This window comes from Vulpes lagopus, chromosome 8 (genome assembly GCF_018345385.1).
Source record: "Vulpes lagopus strain Blue_001 chromosome 8, ASM1834538v1, whole genome shotgun sequence".
Lineage (NCBI taxonomy): Eukaryota > Metazoa > Chordata > Mammalia > Carnivora > Canidae > Vulpes > Vulpes lagopus.
The window spans coordinates 103,963,134-103,986,087 of NC_054831.1; the positions used below are offsets into that span (position 1 = coordinate 103,963,134).

General features: G+C 42.2%; 1 protein-coding gene across 3 annotated transcripts in view; it reads left to right on the plus strand.

Annotated features, from left to right (window-relative positions):
- OCLN (occludin) overlaps positions 1 to 17,564 on the plus strand; it is a 55,071-nt gene extending 37,507 nt beyond the window's left edge. For all 3 annotated transcript variants that reach the window (XM_041767992.1, XM_041767993.1, XM_041767994.1), the window contains exons 6-9: positions 6,649 to 6,864; positions 11,177 to 11,348; positions 12,628 to 12,669; positions 15,132 to 17,564. In XM_041767992.1, coding sequence (XP_041623926.1) covers positions 6,649 to 6,864; positions 11,177 to 11,348; positions 12,628 to 12,669; positions 15,132 to 15,233 — 532 coding nt within the window. In that variant the 3' untranslated portion in view covers positions 15,234 to 17,564. The remainder of the gene's footprint in view (positions 1 to 6,648; positions 6,865 to 11,176; positions 11,349 to 12,627; positions 12,670 to 15,131) is intronic.
- Positions 17,565 to 22,954: the final 5,390 nt, after the last annotated feature.

The window sequence follows — 22,954 nt, forward strand, 5'->3', positions numbered from 1 at the left end:
ACTAAACCGCTGAGCCACCCGGGCATCCCTTGCTGTTGGTTTCAGTTGTGAATGGTTTCGAGGAAGAACTTTTTCTCTCTCTGTTCTTCTGATTGGATTTTGACAAAAATGCAGAGCCCTTGAGGCTGTTAGAGGCAAAGGTATACATAGTAGAAGCACAATCCTTGTAAAAGTTTAAAGGTATGATTTGCACAACTTCCGTGCATACATAATACATATTTATTTTTTTTTTAATTTTTTTATTTATTTATGATAGTCACAGAGAGAGAGAGAGAGGCAGAGACACAGGCAGAGGGAGAAGCAGGCTCCATGCACCGGGAGCCCGACGTGGGATTCGATCCTGTGTCTCCAGGATCGCGCCCTGGGCCAAAGGCAGGCGCTAAACCGCTGCGCCACCCAGGGATCCCAATACATATTTATAATGCATCTTGTCATCAGCCGTGCCTCCAAACTAATTGTAAAGCCTGAGTGACATAGCATTCTACATGTTGCCTCTTTTCATGAAAACCTAGATATTTTCACAAATTCATTTTGAACAATTTAAAAATCTTATTCTTGAATAAGCCAGTACATTTGTAACATAAAATTTATTTATTTATTATTTATTTATTTATTTATTTATTTATTTAGTAACATAAAATTTAAAAGAGAGGGGATCCCTGGGTGGCTCAGTGGTTTAGTGCCTGCCTTTGGCCCAGGGCGCGATCCTGGAGCCCCGGGATTGAGTCCAACGTTGCCCCCCGCCCCCCCCCGCCCGGTATGGAGCCTGCTGCTTCTCCCTCTTCCTGTGTCTCTGCCTCTCTCTCTGTATGTCTATCATGAATAAATAAATAAATCTTTATTTATTAAAAATAAGTAAGTAAAAATAAATCTTTATTAAAAATTTATTAAAATAAATAAATAAAAATAAATGAATAAAAATAAATATTTATTTATTAAAAATTTATTTAAAAAAATAAAAATAAAAGAGGGCAGCCCGGGTGGCCCAGCGGTTTAGCCCTGCCTTTGGCCCAGGGCCTGATCCTGGAGACCCGGGCTCGAGTCCAATGTCAGGCTCCTTGCATGGTGCCTGCTTCTCCTCTGTTTGTGTCTCTGTTTCTCTCTCTCCTCTCTGTGTATTCTCAGAAATAAATAAATCTTTTGAAAATAAATAAATAAATAAATAAATAATAAAATTTAAAAGAGACAAAGGGATAGCTTTTGTCCCCAGCTACCAAGATTCCTATTCCTAGAGGCAGCTGGCTTACCACTTTTTTTTTTTTTTCAAGTATGGGGGTTGAAATTACAAATCTGAGATCAAAACCAGAGCTGATATCAAGAGTCAGACGCTTAACCGACTGAGCCACCCAGGCGCCCACCAATTTCTTTTATAACTTTCCAGGGTGCCTAAATGGCTCAGTCAGTTAAGCGTCTGCCTTTAGCTCAGATTGTGATCCCCATGGGGGATCCCTCTTCCTTTCTATCTGTCTGTCTCTCAGGAATAAATAAAGTCCTTAAAAAAACTACCTTCCAGAAGTTATTTTTCAATACTTATGCTGGCCAAAATGTACATTTGTTATATCTTCCTTTAAGAAATACTAGCACATTAAATGCATTATTAGCACTATGTCTTTGAGATTGTGCATATTAGTATACAAAAAGTTTAAGGATCTGTTTTATAGCTGCATGATATATCACCAAATGGATATTCTGTAACCTTTGGGTCTCTTACTGATGCATACTTTTACCAATGGTTTGATATTACACATCGCTGTAGAGAGTAAACTTGTGCATTTATCACTTTATATGTGTGTGAATATATCTGGAGGAAAAAAAAGCTTTTTTAGATTTTATGTATTTATTCCTGAGAGACACACAGAGCCAGAGACACAGGCAGAGGTAGAAGCAGGCACCCTGCAGGGACACTGATGTGGGACTCGATCCCAGGACCCGGAGTCACACCCTGAGCCAAAGGCAGACACTCAACCGCTGAGCCACCCAAGTGCCCCTGGAGGACAAATATTTAAAACAGAAGTGCTAAACTGAAGGAAGTTTCCTATTTCAATATGAAAGTGTACTCAAAAAAAAAAAAAAAAAAGCATACTCAAATTGTAGCCCCCTAAGGGGTATACCAATTTGTATTCCCAGCCTACACCTCAGAACTTTCTTGAAGGTCTGGAAAATGCACATGTGATGCTTAGTTTCAAAATCCAGAAGGAGAGGAAAATGGGGATGGTTCCAAGGGATGTGGATGGGACATTATCTCCTGATTTATGTGCGCGAATGATGGAAGGAATTTGGAGACTCTCAGGAATGATAGAAATTGCCAGGCATTACCCAAGGCAGAGTATCGTGTGCTCTGGAAGATTCAGAGCACATCCACTTGGTTGGAGTAGGGCTACACCTTCAGTCATAGGCTGTGTCTCCCCAGGCTTTCATAAAGGTGCCCACGAGTGCCTCTCCATGCTGTCATAGTGGATAGAGCAGAAATTAGAACAGGAACATTGTGTCTCAGGTCCATGGTAAGGATGAGGTCCTCAACACGAGGACTTCTTTCCCCAAAGCATAACACACATCCAGTAAAGAGTACTCGTCTTGGGCATACACCTTGATGGTTTTTCATGTGTGAGCACTGAAGTTACCACCACCACGCCAACAGAGACGTACAAGCACTCTGAACGGTCCTTGTGTGCCCTTCCTCACTGATATCCCCGTTCCCCTCCACCACAGTTTTGATGCCTTTAACTACCTGTTAGTTGTGTTTATTGTTGGGACTTCTTAGAAAGTGGAATTATATGGTAATTACAGTTGCATCTGGCATCTTGCGCCCATCATCAACATGCCCTGTATCTTAGAATTCCAGTGCAATTAGAATTAATACTGGGTTAGGAGATGGCAAAATATAATTGAAAATGGTTTCTTTTCCACCTTTTCTAATTAAATTTAAGCAATATCCCCCTGTTAGGTACATTCTGTACTATCCTGCCCAAATCCAGGGTGAATACATTGTTATAAGTTAAGGAAATTGGTCTTAATTTATAAGTATAAGCCACCCGGGTAGCTCAGTCGGTTATGCATCTACCTTGGGCTCAGGTCATGATCTCAGGGTCCTGGGATCGAGGCCCACCTTGGGCTCTCTGCTCAGCAGAGAGCCTGCTTCTCCCTCTCCCTCTACATCTCCCCCTGCTTGTGCTCTCTTGCTCGCTCGCGCTCTCTCTCTGTCAAATAAATAAAATCTTAAAAAGTCATGGAAGTTGAATGTCAACATGCCACAGAGCCTTCAAGGCAGGCTGACACCTTGCCAATGAAACCTTGTATGGTGGCAGTAAATATGCAGCTAGCAGGATAATCTGTTAGGACTTTTATACAAGTCATAGGAATTCACTGGTTCACATTATGTCGAGGGGATGGTCGAAGTTCAGGAATGGCATGAGCCAGGAACTCAGTAGGTGTCAGGGCTCCTGTTACTATGTGGGCTTTGTTGTCGGTACAGCTTCTATTAAAGGAAGATGGCAAAAATGAAGGAAGGAAGGAAGGAGGGAAGGAGGGAAGGAGGGAGGTCGTCCACATTTTCCGGGCTATATTGAACTTCTGGCACAGGACATAGAAAATGGCATGTCCTTTCCCAAAGCTAACGTGTAAAATCTACTGAAAGATTCCTGATTGGCCCTTTTTGGATCATTGTTGTTCCCAAGTCTAGGGAGACAGTGTTCTTTGACTTACAGGGCTTAATATTCCCCCCAATAATGATGACAGTTTCAAAATACCATGTAGGGGTGCCTGGGTGGCTCAGTTAAGCATCTGACTTTGGCTCAGGTCATGATCTCTGGGTCCTGGGATTGAGCCCTGCTCTGCAGGCTCAGTCGGTTGAGCACCCACTCTTGATTTTGGCTTTGGTTGTTGTCTCAGGGTCCTGGAATCAAGCCCCACCTCCGGCTCCCCGCTTGGTGGGAAGTCTGTCTCCTTCTCCCTCTGTTGCTCTCTTGGTCTCTCTCTCTCAAATAAATAAATAATTTTTTTAAAAAAATTAAAAATAAAATAGTATGTACATAATGGACATTATTCTGATAGGACACTGATGTTGATCATGCCTTGTTTATCTTCCCTCACTGTTACTGGGTGTCATCAGAAAGCATTCCTGTCAATGTATTTTCAACTCAGTAATTACCTTGAACACCTGCCAGGTACACCATAGTTGGCTAGGTGCCCTGGGAATGCCGAGTTCTTGTTCTCATGGAAGTGGCAATCTACCAGGGGCAGAAGACCGCACACAGTAGCTACACTGAGAGTCCGGGCAAGGTAGGAGCACTGAAGGCATGTGCAGGTGTGTGTGTGTGAATAAAACAAGTGAATAAAAAAGAAAGATGTTGGGCAGCCCCGGTGGTGCAGCAGTTTAGCGCCGCCTGCAGCCCGGGGTGTGATCCTGGAGTCCCAGGATCGAGTCCCACATCGGGCTCCCTGCATGGAGCCTGCTTCTCCCTCTGCCTGTGTCTCTGCCTCTCAGTCTCTCTCAGTCTCTCTCTCTCTCTCTCTCTCTCTCTCTCTCAATAAATGAATGAATGAATGAGTGAATGAATGAATCTTTAAAAAAAAAAAAAAGATTGTGAAAGGGTGAACTTTTGGACCTGGAGACTGAGGTGGATACCAGGGAAAACATGCAGCTGGTTGCCTCTTCAGGGTCGTGAAGATTATGACCTCATAGAATCTGTATCTAAGGGACACCTGGGTGGCTCAATGGTTGAGCTTCTGGCTCAGGGCATGACCCTGGGGTCCTGGGATCGAGTCCTGTATTGGTTCCTGTATGGGTTCCCTGCGGGGAGCCTGCTTCTCCCTCTGGCTATGTCTCTGCCTCTCTCTGTTATTCTCCCGTGAATGAATAAATAAAATCTTTAAAAAAATTTAAAAACCTGCACCTTACTGAAGTGTTAGTGCAGCCTTAAAAAAAAAAAAAAAAAGATTTTATGTATAAAAGTAGGTTCAGGGGATCCTTGGGTGGCTCAGCGGTTTCACGCCTGCCTTTGGCCCAGGGCGTGATCCTGGAGACCCCAGGATCGAGTCCCGCTTCGGGCTTCCTGCATGGAGCCTGCTTCTCCCTCTGCCTGTGTCTCAGCCTCTCTCTCTCTCTCTCTATATATATATATGTCTATCATAAATAAACAAAAATAAATCTTTAAAAAAATTAAAAGTAGGTTCAAAGATTATTGACAGTATACATAGCCCCGGAGGGAGCCTGCCTCTCCCTCTGCCTGTGTCTCTGCCGCTCTCTCTGTGTCTCTCATGACTAACTAAATAAAATCTTTAAAAACAAATTATGAGAGGAGGCCTGTCTTCATGTTTTAGGTTTTGTTCTTTTTTGATTTCTTTTGCTGGGTAGCTTCCTCCCTGTCTAGCCCCTACTCCTTTAAATATACCTACTGCATTCCCAACATGAGAAGCGTAATACCTGGCAACTTTGGCAGAGTGTCTAGGAACTTGTTACTCATTGACTCGTGGAGAAAGTCATATTTTCCGTCCTTTAGATGTAGCATTAACACAGTGCACAGGCCATGATAACCTGAATCCATTCAGGACGAAGACCTAAATCACAGGACCACCCCCACCACCCCCCCAACCACGCACACACAACCCAAAGCTTTAGGATTCTGTAAGAAATTAGGAAGTGTAATTTGAAATCTGAAGACTGTGACAACAATTTGAATCAAGCAGTTCCGGATCACCTAGAAAACAGAGCATATACCTCGTAGACAGAGCTCAAGATTATAGTTCCTGTAAGTTGAGAACCATGAGACAACGTTTTCTAATCTTCACACGTTTTTTAATAGTTGGTTTGAGTAGCAAGGCTGATGTTGGACAGTCTCGGGCGTGTCCTTTGCCTTCCTTTCATTGCTCTTCTTTAGCTCTGCGACCAAGGAAAGTTAAGCTGTGCGTCACTGTTACTCAGAAGTACTTTACAGTTGCCACATTCCGTGTTTGGCTTCATTTTCATGCTTGTGGCAGAAACATATGCAATGAAAAATCTGATGCAATATTAAGTAATTACACTAGGAAAATAAGTCTCATGGTAATCCTTCCATGCCATTCGGTCTGCATGGCCATAGGATTAGCAAAAGCAGTCGTTTAAATGTTTAATATTTTAGTTTTCCAAGCTTGTATCTTGAAAATTGATGTAGAGGAGTCTAAAAATTAATACTTAAAATGCTTATCTCTGAGAACTAGCTTCTGAAGGTAGACGGGTACAGGTATTTGTCTTCACCACCCAGCATTCCAGGAAACTGGAAGAACCTGTAGAAAAGAATCCTGAGCATTCTGTTCCCCAACCACCTTTGGAGGGTTCAGTCCCTGGCCCAGGTCAGGTAAACACCTCCTCCAGATCAGCCTGGGCTTCCTAAAGTCCCATCTTGGATCCGTCTTGCTTAGAAGGTTCTACAAATGGGCTCCCCATACCCTGGAACCTTCAAGCTAGTGGCATGTCCTAGAGGACTCGAGTGGGTGCCAGCCTGAACATAGGGACGTGCTGTGTGTCGGGTCCCTGAACTTGCTGAGTGAGAGCACTAGGGCCTAGATGTCTCCTCATGCTTCCTGTGCTGCTCTCTGGGCTCACTCTGCCCTCCCTGGCCAGGGGCTGCAGCATACCCCGTGGTCCCTGAAATCTGATTGCTGTTTCGCTAGGGTCCCCGAAGTGGTGCAGGAGCTGCCCGCCACCTCCCCTGCGGATGACTTCAGGCAGCCTCGCTACAGCAGCAGCGGGCACTTGGAGCCACCTTCGAAGAGGGCCCCCTCGAAAGGAAGAGCGGGAAGGCCCAAGAGGCTGGAGCAGGACCACTATGAGACAGACTACACGACAGGCGGCGAGTCGTGTGACGAGCTGGAGGAGGACTGGATCAGGTAGTGGGGGGCCTCGTGCTGGAGCCGCCCTGGGCCAACGCTTGCTGGCTCAGCTGGGGTCGGGGGGTATGGTGTCATTTTGAAAACCAGGACTGGGGAGGATTTTTTTTTTTAAGATTTTAAAAAAATTATTTATTTGTCAGAAAGAGAGAGAGAGCGAGAGCGAGAGAGAACCCAAGCAGGGAAAGCAGCAGGCAGAGGGAGAAGCAGACTCCCCATGAACCCGAAGGCCGATGCAGAGCTCGATCCCAGGACTCTGCGATCATGACCTGAGCCAAAGGCAGACACTCAACCATCTGAGCCACCCCAGTGTCCTAGATATTTTTATTCATTTCCAGAGAGACAGACAGAAAGAGCACAAGCAAGGGGAGAGGGAGAGGGAGAAGCAGACTCCCCCTGAGCTGGGCACCCCACATGGGGATCAATCCCAGGCCCTGAGCCAAAGGCAGATGCTTAATTGACTGAGCCGCTCAGGCGCCCCTGGAGATAATTTTTGGTTAGGTTTTTTTCCGTAGTACTCTTTTGAAATAAAGACTGACGTGGAGGGGATATGTTTGGCTGTGACTATGTCTTAAAGATACTTCGAGCGTCTTCCACAAAATGACCGATGAACTTCACCAGTGCTTTTACTCATACCAGTAGGCACCCAAGAACGGTCTTCCAAATAAATAAGATGCCAGTGTAGAGGAACTTCTGTTACTGATTATAAAATTCCCAGAGCAGTGCTATGGCTTTGTTTTGGCATTTACTTTTAAGTTAAGGTTTCACGATGAGACCAGAGATCCTTTTAAAAGTTTAATCCAGGGGCGCCGGGGTGGCCCAGTTGGTTGTGTCTGCCTTCAGCTCAGGTCCTGGGATCAAGGCCTGTGTTGGGCCCTCTGCTGCTCCCCCTGCTTGTGCGTGCGCGTGCTCTCTCTTTGTCAAGTACATAAATAAAATCTTAAAAATAATAAAAAAATAAAATAAAATAAAATAAATAAGATTAAAATAAAATAAAATAAAATAAAATAAAATAAAAAGTTTAATCCGGGAGACTTTGGCAAATAATTTTCTAAACAATTAAGTTAATAATTTCGAGTTCTGGCCAAGGTTGTGGTCGAGTTATAATTCATCATCACCAAACTATACTCCTGTGTGATATGTAGCCAGCCCTTTTATGCCCAAGTATTCTGAGAAATGGAATACCAATCAGAAACATTTGCAGTGTAAATGGTGATTAATCAAAACATTGCTTCTCAGGGTGTTTGGAGGGACGAGTGGCATAGTATAGTTTGAAATCTCCTCGTTGGTGGTTCTCATACCTCACTGTCCCCTCTTCCCACAGGAATTCTCAGCCACGGACACCTGAGTAGCTCAGTCGGTTAAGCTTCTGACTGTTGGTTTTGACTCAGGTCACGAGATCGAGCTTCACACGGGGCTCCCTGTTCAATGGGGAGCCTGTTTGAGATTCTTGCCCTCTGCCCCTCTGACACACACTTAAATAACTAAATTTGCAAAAAAGAAAAAAAAGAAAAAAGTTCTTGGCCACGTTCAGCCATCTAGCTAAAAAATATTTTCTTTTTTTTTTCTTTTTTTTTTTTTAATTTTTTATTTATTTATGATAGTCACAGAGAGAGAGAGAGAGAGGCAGAGACACAGGCGGAGGAAGAAGCAGGCTCCATGCACCGGGAGCCCGACGTGGGATTCGATCCCGGGTCTCCAGGATCGCGCCCTGGGCCAAAGGCAGGCGCCAAACCGCTGCGCCACCCAGGGATCCCTATAAAATATTTTCTTGTATCATGGAAGAAAAAAAAAAACCTGATTCATATTTCTCTTTGAGCAAATCATTTCATTTCTTCCCTTTGTAAAATGAAGATATTAAGCCAATTTAGATGTAAAAATTGAAATTCCATCTTGCTATAAAGTTCATTAGTCCTATGAAACAATTCAGAGTATTATTTTCAGTGGATTATTAGGTAATAGCCTCACCGTGATCTGTAAAGAATAGCTAGTATGTTGAGAGATACAAATTATACAGAATTTGAGGGCTTTTTTCTTTTTTTTTTTTTTGAAGGTAATGTTTGTTTTATTTTTTTATAATAAATTTATTTTTTATTGGTGTTCAATTTACCAACATACAGAATAACACCCAGTGCTCATCCCGTCAAGTGCCCCCCTCAGTTCCCGTCACCCATTCACCCCCACCCCCGCCCTCCTCCCCTTCCACCACTCCTAGTTCGTTTCCCAGAGTTAGGAGTCTTTATGTTTTGTCTCCCTTCCTGATATTTCCCACACATTTCTTCTCCCTTCCCATATATTCCCTTTCACTATTATTTATATTCCCCAAATGAATGAGAACATATAATGTTTGTCCTTCTCCAACTGACTTACTTCACTCAGCATAATACCCCCCAGTTCCATCCACGTTGAAGCAAATGGTGGGTATTTGTCATTTCTAATGGCTGAGTAAAAGGGCTTTTTTCAATTTAATGTATTGCCATATTATTTGTACAATGAGCATATATTTTTGTACGTGTACGTTTTATTTTTATTTTATTTTTTATGTACATGTACATTTTAAAGTCTACTTTTATTTTATTTTTTTAAAGATTTTATTTATTTATTCATGAGAGATACAGAGAGAGAGAGGCAGAGACACAGGCAGAGAGAGAGGCAGGTCCACACACAGAGCCTGACATGGGTCTCGATCCCGGGTCTCCAGGATCCCGGTCTCCTGGGCCGAAGGCAGGCACCAAACCACTGAGCCACCCAGGTGTCCCTAAAGTCTACTTTTATAATCAAAGGACTTAAACTATTTCTGCTCAGGAAACAAGATCAATTTTTTAAAAATCTAAAAACTGTATTTGGTAGCGGAAGGCAACCAGCTGTCAGTAGCTGTTCTTCCCTGCAATGATGAAAATGTACTTTGTGTTCCAGAATTCCAGTTTTAAGACTTGAAATATAAATATTCTATTATCGTGTGGTGTTGTATATTCAGAATGAGTTCCTATGACTTGGACCTTAAGTTTCATAAATGATTTTCAGTTTTCTTTGTTTTTGAAGACCTTATTTATTTATTAGAGACAGCACAAGCAGGGGGAGCAGCAGAGGGAGAGGGGGAAGCAGGCTCCCCACTCAGAGCAGGAGCCTTATTCAGATCTCAATCCAGGACCCTGAGATCATGACCTGAGCTGAAGGCAGACACTTAACTGAGCCACTTGAGGTGCCCCTTCCATTTTATTTCTAAAAATCATTTAAGCATAGTATTTATTTTTAAAGATTAATTAATTTTATTTATTATTTTTTTAATTTCTTTTTTTTTTAAGATTTATTTATTTATTCATTCAGAGAGAGCGAGGAGAGAGGCAGACACACAGGCAGAGGGAGAAGCAGGCTCCATGCAGGAAGCCCGATGCGGGACTCGATCCTGGGTCTCCAGGATCACACCCCGGGCTGCAGGCGGCGCTAAACCGCTGCACCACTGGGGCTGCCCTTATTTTAGTTTTTTTTAAGATTAATTTATTTTAGACTGTGTATATACGGATTGGGGGTGGGGCAGAGTGAGATAATTTCAAGCAGACTCTCCGTTGATTGTGGAGCTGTGACAGGGCTCCATCACAGGACCCTGAGATCATGAGAACCTGAGCCAAAAATCAACCGGTGGCTGCTCAACTGACTGGGCTGCTCAGGTGCCCTTCCTCCTCCCCCAAGCATAGTATTTTTAAAACCATAAGCAGTGATGTATAAGGTATAATCTTTTTTTTTTTTTTTTTTTTTTTTTTGAGAGAGAGACGGACCGTATGAGCAAGGGGGAGGAGCAGAAGGAATGAGAGAGGATCTTAAGCAGACTCTGCTAAGCATGGTTCCAGAAGGGGTTTGATCTCACAACCCTGAGATCATGACTGGAGCCAAAATTAAGAGTTGGATGCTCAACTGACTGAGCCACCCAGGTCCCCCTAAAGTATAATAATTTTTTTTAAATGATTTTACTTTTTTATTCATGAGAGACACAGAGAGAGAGGCAGAGACACAGGCAGAGGGAGAAGCAGGCTCTCTGCTGAGCAGGGAGCCTGATGTGGGACTCGATCCCAGGACCCTGGGATCACGACCTGAGCCAAAGGCAGACGCTCAACCCCTGAGCCACTCAGGCATCCCAAATATAATCATTCTTAAGAGAAAACTTATTTTCATCCCACCTTCCCTCTACCTGTATGCAACAGAAACGGGAGAATGTCATTTTCTACATCCCAAGAGCTCATTTTCTTTGATGATTAAACACTGGATTTTATGTCTGCCAGAGTCCTAAGTAGTCATTTTCTAACTCAATTTTTAGGGAATATCCACCTATCACTTCAGATCAACAAAGACAACTCTACAAGAGAAATTTTGACACTGGCCTGCAGGAATACAAGAGCTTACAAGCAGAACTTGATGAGATCAATAAAGAACTCTCTCGCCTGGATAAAGAATTGGATGACTATAGAGAAGAAAGTGAAGAGTACATGGTAAATTCAAACCTGACAATTATATATTACATATGATATGATTTAATCTATGACGATATCATGTCCTTTCTATTGTTGATTTAAATTTTGCTGGTCACTCTCAAATTGGTTTCATTGAATAATAACTGGAATCCAATCTTGGATGTGAAAGTCTTTCCAAATTGAAGAGTGCACTGATGTAGTTAACAAGTACAAAACAACAGGCTATGTACATATATCCCTTCCTACTTACAAAAACAAAAAAGCTATATTACTTTTTCTATTTTTAAACAGGTCATTGTTTCTGTAAGATATTATACATTATAGGATTGTGTACAGAAAAATAAACTACCGTAAATATTGTCACTTGGTTGTCAACAAATATGAGTTGTTAAAATATCCCCTTCGTGCAAAAATGCACTAGACATGCACCATCTTTGATGAAAAATTATTTTAGGTTTTACTTGCATCCTTATTGTTTTCTTACTCAACAGTAGTTTATGGTGGTGGTTGTTTTTTTCCCCCCTCTTGGCCGAAGTAATGTTTTTCCGTGAATGTTACTCTTTTTAATCCCTTTCTATACTATACTCTTCGGGAAAAAAGTCACTTAAGGAGTGGGGAATTATGCTTCAGCTCTTTAAAGGCAGTGTACTCACATACATTATTTAGAATTCTTGTGCATGAGAAATTGGTCCGTTCCTCCTGTTTATCTTAATCATTCATATATGTCACTATTGACTCAGTAGACGTCTGTTTTATACTTTGGGTTATAATCTGCTACTTTATTTTGTTGGTCAAATTATTTTATATATACGTGCTATATTAGCATGTATATAATATGGTAAATATGTATGTGATTAATATATAAATGATAAATATGTATATATTTTAGTGGGTGTGTATGTTAGTATATATAAGTTAATGTATATAGTAAGTTAGTTACTAGGAAGCTCAGACCAGTTTCATAATCTTAATGGGGTATAACCAGATGAGCGCTGTGCCTTACAGAAGGTCTCTCTGGTGTCGGCATGGCACATGCACCAGCCTGGGGAGAGATGAGAGGCAGCAAAACAAATAGCTATGGCATGGGAAGTGTAAGTCATACATTTCTCTTTGCTGGCTTCCTTCAGCCCCTCTTGCTGCCTGTACTAGTTTTAAGAGCCTAAAGACTTCATTATTTTAATTTCCTCTATTTGCGGCATTGTTGGCAGTTTTAGCCCCAAAATATAACCTCAGGCATGTTACTTTTGAAAGAGAAAATGCCCCTGCTAAACGTGTTCTATTGTGTTCTCGTTAATAGGCTGCTGCTGATGAGTACAATAGACTGAAACAAGTTAAGGGAGTAAGTATCACAGATCTGTAAGATTCCCTTCAGGAAGAATTTTTCTGTTATGTGTTTTTTTATTTAACCTTTGGAATGACTATGAGTACGGGTACCTTGTCACACAAACACTGGCTATGACAAAAGGCCCTAAAACTGCATGGTGAAAATGGTAGCAGAAACTAGAACCTTAATTTCAGTTGTTTGCAGCTACCACCAGTAGCTGAATTTTTAAGCTTTTTTTTTTTAATTGAATTATACATTCAGAAACTTGCACGAGGCTACTACTTGGCAGATTTTCACCAAACGACCATATACCTAGCACTCAGATGAAGAAATGTATTTCTTAGAGTACCTGGAAACCCTCTCTTGTTGCCTCCTCCCAATTTATCCTTTCCCCACAGATAACCCCCATCCCAACTCCCATCCCAACTTCTAACATCATAGATTAGGTTTGCCTATTTTGAACTTTATGTAAATGGAATCATATAGTAGGGATTTTTTTTTAAGATTTTATTTATTTATTCATGAGAGACACAGAGAGAGACAGAGACACAGGCAGAGGGAGAAGTAGGCTCCCTGTGGGGACCTGATGTGGGACTCGATCCCAGGACCCTGAGATCACACCCTGAGCCAAACGCAGCCTCTCAACCACTGAGCCACCCAGCTGCCCCTAGTATGGGTTTTTCATGTGTCATTTATTTCCTTTCTTTTTCTTTTAACGATTTTATTTATTTGAAAGAGGGAGCGTGCAAAAAAGCAGGGGAAGGGGAAGAGGCAGAGGCAGTGGGAGAGGGACAAGCAGACTCCATGCTAAGCTTGGAGCTCAACAAAGGGCTCGATCCCAGGACCCTGCAATCATGACTTGAGCTGAAACCAAAAGTCGGATGCTTAACCGACTCAACCATCCGGGTGCCCCATATGTGATGTCTTTTGCTCTTTCTGAATATCCATTCATATTTTTTTGTGTGGCTATGGTTCATTTATTTTTGCTTTGTGAATAAAAGGTAACTTATTTATCCATTCTTTTGTTTGTCAGTGTTTGGTTTGTCCTCAAATTAGGGCTTTTACAACTAATGCGGCTTTAAGTGTCTGTGTACGTGTGCACATGTTTGTTAGGTGTATACTTGGGAGTGAAATTTCAGGATCATTGGGAAGTATCTGTCTAACCTTGGGTAAGTAGTGTCATAGTGTCAGACAGCTCTCCTGCTTTGCCACTTTATATTTCCAGTGAGCTGTGTAGTTTCCTTTTGCTCCATATCCTTGTTAATGCTTGCCATTCATTATCAGTCATTCTTGGTTTAAAACTTTTTTTTCTTTAAAGATTGTATTTATTTGAGTGAGAGATTGAGAGAGAAAGAGCACAAGATAGGGGAGGGCCAAAGGGAGAAGCAGACACCTCACTGAGCAGAGACCATGATGCAGGACTCAATCCCAGGACCCTGGCATCAGGACCTGAGCCAAAGGCAGATGCTCAACTGTTTGAACCACAGGTGCCCCTAAAACTTTGTTTTTAAAAGATTTTTATATAAACATTTTAAAAAAATCACAAAATCATAATTTTCAATGCAAGAGTTTAAAAGTACATACAGTGGGGGGCAGCCCCACTGCTAAACCGGGTGGCTCAGCGGTTTAGCACCACTTTCAGCCCAGGGCCTGATCCTGGGGACCCGGGATCGAGTCCCACGTCAGGCTCCCTGCATGGAGCCTGCTTCTCCCTCTGCCTGTGTCTCCGCCATTCTCTCTCTCTCTCTCTGTGTGTCTCTCATGAATTAAAAAAAAAAAAAAAAAAGTCTTTAAAAAGAATATACAGTGGGGCACCTGCCTGGCTTAGTTGGTAAAACATGAGAGTCTTGGTCTCAGAGTTTTGAGTTCAAGCCTCACAGTGATTGTAGAGATTACTTAAAAAAGAAAAAACAAAAAGGAAAGAAAAAAAGTGTCTTGTTCCCCATTTACCCATTTATTGTTTCCCAAGTCAACCAATATCACCAGTTTTTGTTTTACTAATTTTATTAAAGATTTTATTTTTAAGTAATCTCTACAATCAGTGTGGAGCTTGAACCCACAACCTCAAGACCAAGAGTCACATGCTCTACCAACTGAGCAGGCCAAGCACCCGTGTTTTACTGATTTTTTTTTTAGATGTGTTAGCAAAAAGGTCAGTAAGTTTTTTGGGTCACTTTAGAAATCACTAGAAATAAGTGTATGCTTTGCAAAACTCAGGTTAGAAGATATGATTCAGGGTTGCCTGGGTGGCTCAGTTGGTTAAGCATCTGACTCTTAGCTCAGGTCTTAATCTCAGGGTCATGAGTTCAAGCCCCATGTTGGGCTCCATGTTCCATGTGGAACCTACTTCTAAAAAAGAAGATAATGATTCAACTCCATTGAAAAAAGAATCAACTGCCTATATGCCCAGAGAAACTGCCATATTTGTTTTTATTTTGTTAAATTTACCTTTATTTATTTCTTCCTTTTTTTTTTAGTCTCCAGATTACAAAAATAAGAGGAATTATTGCAAGCAGTTGAAGAGCAAATTGTCCCACATCAAGAAGATGGTTGGAGACTATGACAGACAGAAAACATAGAAGGCAGATGCCACACAGTTTGAGAGATTGTGAAGTATTTGACATATCTGCGACGTTGTCAGAAGGCAAAATGACTTTGGATTTCGAACCCAGGAGGCCAGATCTTTGTGATCATTACAAAGTTTTGGTAGCTTTAATATCATCAGTATTGAAGCATTTTACACATAGCTTTTGATAATCAACTGGGCTGAACATTAAGGATTCTGTGCTTTAGACTTTGGCTGTTGTGCTAAAGGACTGAGTATAGGTGGAGGTTTTTAGACCTTGGAAGAAGGTCCCACGGTGAACTTGTGCTGTGAACTTGCACACTTGGGGCAGTCTTTCCTTAATACCTAAGTGCACTCATTAGTTCGCGTAGGTAATCTCTCCATTCCTGCCAGAACTCTGCCTTCAGAACTGTTATCACCATTCCTTTTTTAAGTAAGGGAACCAGGTCTCTGCAGGGAAGTCTCGGAAGTGAAACTGCCTGTTTCCTGGCCTGCAATTTTGGTTATTAAGTCTGTTTTGTGACTTGAGTCCACGAATAAAATCCCAGGCCTTCCATATGTTACTTACTATGGCTACTGCCTTCTACCAACCTCCCCGCTGATTGTTTTTTTTTTTTCCTCCTGTGTGTAAATGGTGTTAAAAGAACTTTTTATTGTTTTATGTTATCCAGATAATAAAGATCATGTAAAAACAACAAATTGTGAAATTTAAAGATTGTAAATATGTGCTCACCTATTAAGAATCAAAATTTAAACCTCCTCGTTAGAATTCTGTTGTGTATTTTAAAGTACTTTGTAATCTTTTATGGTTTACATGCATTTTTGTTTTGTTTTGTTTTTAACCAACTAGACTTTTTCATTATATCAGAGTATTTGATGACATCGCTAATTCAGTTGTGACTTGAATTGTATCTTACAACAATGTTCAAGGTCTGTACATACTTTATAAGGTATTAAACCTGGTGTTTTCTTTCTTTCATACACCTATTTGACATCAGTAGTGCTATTAATATTAAGTTTTGGAAAATTACACTCAGTTTTATCTGTTATTGTTTTCAACTATTTTGGGTGCTGTTGCTAAATCTCCCAGTCTTTTGGTTATCAGAAGGCTGATTTGTCTGGAAATAGAGTGCAATAACATAAAATGTCAAATTATTTCAGATGGTGTCCTTGGTTTACCACTTTTTTTTAGTTTAAATTTTTATTAGTAAAGTAAAATGAGCTGGTAGTGGTGGGCAGATAGCTAGTCCAGTTGATTGTGATTATCACCCCAGTTTAGAACTGTTTTTGTGAAAAATTTTGAAGAATAATCTTTAAATAATCTTTAGTATACAATTCAGACATTTAAGTATATAATTCTTTATATATAAGTCTGAATCATTTTCCAAAGGTAAACCTTAAAATGTTTCTATTATAACATTGATTCATTTCTTCAAATTGAAGAAATTCTTAATTGTCCATGTGCTGTACATATTACAAAAGGCAATCATTTGCAGTTTTCCTACTTTTGGATTCACACCAAATGGTAAAGACTCTCGAGCAACCTAACTCCTTGTTTATGTACGCTAACATCTAAATTTCTCTGTTCTTGGAAGTCAGCATACTTGGATTATGAAAGCGGCAAGCTTGCCAGTGTTCTGACAAAACTATTCAGCTGAATGAAGAAAATCAAATAGCATGAATTTCCATTGTAAAATTGTGTCATAAAATTGAACTTTGAATAAAAAGCAAAATCATTTCTCAACTGTGGTACTTAAAGACCACTTGGGATTAATCAGCTGGATATAATTTTGGCGAACCACTCACAGATTTCTGGTTTGGAAAATAAAAGGTTAAGGTTAGATGTCAGAGGTCTTTTCCATCTCTGACCTGAGATTCTTTAAAAAAAAAAAAAAAAAAAGGTTTTATTTATTTTTTCATGAGAGACACAGAGAGGAGAGAGAGAGACAGAGACACAGCCAGAGGGAGAAGCCTGCTCCATGCAGGGAGCCTGATGTGGGACTGGATCCCGGGACTCCAGGATCACACCCTGGGCCAAAGGCAGGTGCTAAACCTCTGAGCCACCCAGGGATCCCTCTGACCTGAGATTCTTATGTCTGCATTCAGCTTCCTACTATGAAGGATTGTTCCAGAAATTCCATTTTGAAAGCATGTGGTCCCACTTATAAAGGTTAACTGCAGAGTGTGGTTCTTTTTCGTAGGTGATTCTGCATTAAAACTAGGTAAGATCAGGGGCAGCCCTGGTGGTGCAGCAGTTTAGCACTGCCTGCAGCCCAGAGCATAATCCTAGAGACCCTGGATCGAGTCCCATGTCAGGCTCTCTGCATGGAGCCTGCTTCTCCCTCTGCCTGTGTCTCTGCCACTCTCTCTCTCTCAGCATCTCTATGAATAAATAAATATTAAAGTATCCTAGAGACCCTGGATCGAGTCCCATGTCAGGCTCTCTGCATGGAGCCTGCTTCTCCCTCTGCCTGTGTCTCTGCCACTCTCTCTCTCTCAGCATCTCTATGAATAAATAAAATATTTAAAATAAAAAAAAAGTAGGTAAGATCAATATTTTAATTTCTATTTTAAGAAACTTAAATATAGGAAACTATAAACATATGTCCACCCCTCAGAACAGGTGTTAGTTTTATCATATATGCCTTGTATTTTTGGATATAGATTTAAGTCTATTAGCATTTATAGTAAAAGTTACATTGTATACACACACTTATATGAAATTATTTAATCCTTATCACATTCTGTTGACATGTAATCATTTCTCCTGTTCATTTAACAGGAAAACTGAGGATGTGCTAGATGAACTGGTCTGTCACACAGTAGCAAATGATTAAAGTAGGATTGGGATCTTGGTCTGTTGGAATATTAGATTCTGTACTCCCACTCTAGGTTAACTATCAATAAATTCATGGGTTAAGTAAGACGGGATTGCTCTGTCTGGTATTAATAAAATACCATATTTTAAGTACATTTAATTGATGTAAAATGCTTCATATGAAATACTGAAAATATATGTAAAGACCTGAACGAGTGTGCGTGTGCACAGAAGGGTAGGAGCAGAAGAAGAGTTCTCCATTTGTGGTTTTCCAGCTGTCAGTTGCTTTCAGAGTTCCTGACACAGAGACATCCTCTCTGCCTCATCACTGAGATATGACGTATCTCATCTGGATGTTTCTAAAGGCTCAGCTGGAGAAATCAGGATTGAGATCCAATCTCCTGGCAGCCTGTGGTTCTGCACTAATGTGACTTCTCTTCTGTGAAAGGATAGATGAATCTCTCCTCCTGCATTTCCTATTGTTCATGTCCTTTAATGGGAACAGTTTTTATGAAGAAAAATGCCCAAGTAACCTGGGTAGTTTTTTTTTTTTTTTTAAGATTTTATTCATGAAAGACACAGAGTGGCAGAGATCCAGGCAGAGGGAGAAGTAGGCTACCTGCAGGGACCCTGGGATCCCACCCCGAACCAAATGCAGACACCCAACTGCTGAGCCACCCACACATCCCTAACCTGGGTAGTTTTTATTTATTTATTTTTTATTTAAAAATTTTTTTTCTGTGTGGGTAGTTTTTAGATAGCACTGTTAAGAGTGCCATTTTGCAGTTAGAGAAAAGCATGGAAACAACCATGATTTGCAGGGGTGCGAGGGGGAGCAGGACCACCACAGAGTGTATGTGTGTGTCCCCCCCCACCCCAAGATTTCTAGTTGCTGCCCCAGGACCTGCTGGCTTTTCCCTGCATGTGCTGTCCTGCTCTTGCTTTGCCCTGTGGCAGGTACTTGCTGCGTGACCTTGGACAGATTGCTAAATCCGGCAGTTCACTTATTTGTGTGGGAGCTACTTGTACCTGGTATCGTAGTTATTTTGAAGGTAGTTAATGTAGAACTTAGGACAATAGTCCTCGTCAGAAAATAATAGACGTGGCCAGTTACGCCTCTTGCCCAAAGCTGGAATGTCGAGACTCGAAAAAGCTTTTAAAAAGCAAATTATGAAAAAATAAATAAATAAAAATAAATAAAAATAAAAAGCAAATTATGTTTTAAGAGTCTATGTATCATCCCAGTCCTTGGTCTGTGCTGGGTGTAGTGTTTAGGGTATAAATTCTAGGTTTTCTTCTTTTTTTTTTTTAATAATCTGAATTTTATTTTATTTTATTTTATTTTTTATGATAGTCACAAAGAGAGAGAGAGAGAGAGGCAGAGACATAGGCAGAGGGAGAAGCAGGCTCCATGTACTGGGAGCCCGACGTGGGATTCGATCCCGGGTCTCCAGGATCGCGCCCTGGGCCAAAGGCAGGCGCCAAACCGCTGCGCCACCTAGGGATCCCTTTTTTTTTTTTTTAATTTTAGGTTTGGCACCGTTGACTTGAGAGACGATGAACAAGTGCTTGGCATATCAAAATAAGGATTATTCTATGCTGTTAAGAGCAATGGTGGAGGTTTTCAGTGAGTCTGCAGTGATTGAGGTTTCATCTAAAGGTATTGGAATAGGTGGGTTCGTCTCTCCCAGTCTCCAAAGTTGTGCCCCCTGAATTCCAGTTTAGCAACACTGGCTGAGCTTTTCATCAATTTATTAACCCTGGGGACTGTGTCCAGATACCCACGGGCAAAGAGCACACAGTTCCATTCATTTTTCACAGTTGTCCCTTAGTTCTACTAGTTAAAACATTAGGCTTGGTTTGATCCATTTCTTCTACCAATTTGTACAGAATTAGAGTACTGTGGCAGGCTTAGTCATGGCAAGGGATTACCATGGAGTTACGCATGTTTTGCTTTGTTGCCACTCTTAGTTAAGATCTATGACTAAAATCTATACAGAGGAGAGTGAACTTCACAGTTGTGAGTTTGAACAATTCAGCCTCCACAAATACACTTTACTGGGGACTTCTGTCCTTTCCCTGGTTTTTCATTAAAAAGAAAAAAAGGCCTTCCCTCCGGGTGCCTGGCTGGCTCAGTCGGTACAACATGGGACTTTTGATCTCTGGGTCCTGAGTTCATGCCCCACATTGGGTGTGGAGCCTACATAAAATAAAAATAAAATGTTTAATTAAAAAAAGCCTTCCCAGACTGATGGATAGTGAAGATACACAAGATACATACTTGGGGCTTGGGGTTGTAGCCAGCTGTCCCATGGGAATGCATCCTGTCTTGGAACAGGATGGCCAACCAGAATGGAGGAAAAGAAAAAGGAAAAAGAGTTTGTGGAAGAAAGGGAGGATAGCAGGAAAGTAGAACAGGTAAGGAGAAAATGTGAGTCCTGTGAAGAGTCAAAGGTGTAGGGGGGCGCAAAAATGAAAGATGACTGGCATTGGGAAAGAATCAGCAATGCCGATTTCTCTCTCTCTTTTTTTTTTTTTTTTAAGATTTTATTGATTCATGAGAGACACGGAGAAAGAGGCAGAGAAACAGGCAGAGGGAGAAGCAGGCTCCATGTAGGGAGCCCGATGCGGGACTCGATCCCAGGACTCCAGGAACACGCCCTGGGCTGAAGGAAGGCGCCAAATTGCTGAGCCACCCAGGTGTCCCAATTACTCTCCTTTTGAAGGACAACACGAAAAATAATAAGGCCTTTGTCTTGGGGTGGGGGAGGAAAACTAGCTGCTAACAGGGTCGCCACTACGTAATGTGCAAGCCCTGTAGTGTAGGTGAAGGCATCCCCATATTGTACATGGAACTTGCTTGTGGTCACCCAGCTAGTGTGGCAAGGCCTGATTTTATTTTATTTTTTTTTTAATTTTTATTTATTTTATTACAGTCACAGAGAGAGAGAGAGAGAGAGGCAGAGACATAGGCAGAGGGAGAGAAGCAGGCTCCATGCACCGGGAGCCTGACGTGGGATTCGATCCCGGGTCTCCAGGATCGCGCCCTGGGCCAAAGGCAGGCGCCAAACCGCTGCGCCACCCAGGGATCCCGATTTTATTTTTTATTTTTTATTTTTTTAAGGCCTGATTTTATTTTATTTTTTTAATAAATTAATTTTTATTGGTGTTCAATTTACCAACATACAGAATAACACCCAGTGCTCATCCCGTCAAGTGTCCCCCTCAGTGCCCGTCACCCATTCACCCCCACCCCCCGCCCTCCTCCCCTTCCACCACCCCTAGTTCATTTCCCAGAGTTAGGAGTCTTTATGTTCTGTCTCCCTTCCTGATATTTCCCACACATTTCTTTTAAACCCAGGTCTGGGGCAACCCTGGTGGCGCAGCGGTTTAGTGCCGCCTGCAGCCCAGGGCGTGATCCTGGAGACCCTGGATTGAGTCCCACGTTGGGCTCTCTGTGTGGAGCCTGCTTCTCCCTCTGCCTGTGTCTCTGCCTCTCATTCTCTCCGTGTCTCTATGAAAAAATAAATAAAATCTTAAAAAAAAATAAACCCAGGTCTGTTCTTTCCAGTATTAGGCAGCATGGCTTTTGTTTATGTTTTTGAAGGGAGCAGAACACAAAGAAAGATGTGGGCACCAACAAAGCAATAAAGGCAACACCGGGGGAGCCTATGCTGATGGGGAAGTAAGTAAAGAAGCTCCAGTTCTTGCCCTTCCTCTACTAGATGTAACCTTTTCCTGATGTTCTGGATGCACTTTGCCTCTCCATTTCTCAAGTGTGGGAAATGCTAGTGTATTTGCAAAAAACCAAAAACACAACCCCCCCAAAAGAAACCCCAACTTCAAAAAACACCCCCCCCAAAAAAAACCCCAACTTCAAAGTAGGTTAGTAAATGCATTATTTATTGTCTTACTGGAAACAGTATTTCATACTGCTCCAAGCTGCTCTGAAAGTTAGCTTCACAGGGGGGATTAGATACACAAAAATGGGGCGACAGGTAGCAACAGGTACATGTGCTTGCAAGCAGTTCTCGGATATACAATTATGTGTCACGCGGTATAATCAGTCTGTAAAAATTCAGCCTCATGCATTCCCATGTAGATGGGTGGAAAATCCCTTAGGTCATCTGAATCCATTAGGTTTCTGTCGTATTTGTTCAAAAATATTGCCCGCGGGCCTCTGACTGGTTTTCCACTTCTTGTTTTTGGCTTCTCCTTGAGGTCGCCTCAGCCAGCCACCAAGGCTGACATCAGTAGAGCCTATTTTAAGGCACTGCACTTTGCACGCACAGGAGCAATTCCTGATCTGTCGGGGTCTCAAGCATCTCCAACCTGCCCCACACTGAGCCCCTCTTACCCGACCTCAGCCTCTTGAATGTGCAGCTCTAACCTTTCCGTTGCTCCACTGAAAGCTTCTGGGTCTTGGATCCTTTTCCCTCAAAGGCATCTGGCCCACCGACCAGATCTGGGATCCACCCTCCTCCCAGGCTGCTCTGCCCTACTACCCTGGTCCCAACCACCATCCTCCCTCATTGTTACACCCTTCAGAGCCTCCCCCCCCACCGCCCATTTCAGCAGCCATCACCCCACCCGTCTTCTCAAGCAGTCCCAGAAGCACGTCCCTGCGTGTGCAGCCCAGGGCCTGAGCTCCTGTGGCTCCCTCTGCCCGGGAGCTCCCGCCCTAGGGGTCAGAAGGGCTGACGCCCTTCCTCCGTGGGGCTGTGGTGCTCCTGCCCTCCCGGTGAGGCCTTCTCCCACTACCTTCCTCTAGGCTGGGACCTTGGCCCTTCTATGCTCTGCTCTTCTCTCTTGGCGCTAGCACTTGGCACAGGACGTTTTCCTCCATGAACATCTTCATGGCAGAAGGATTCCACGAAGGCAAGGATTAGCTTCTAAGTGCTGTGTACTCAGTGCGC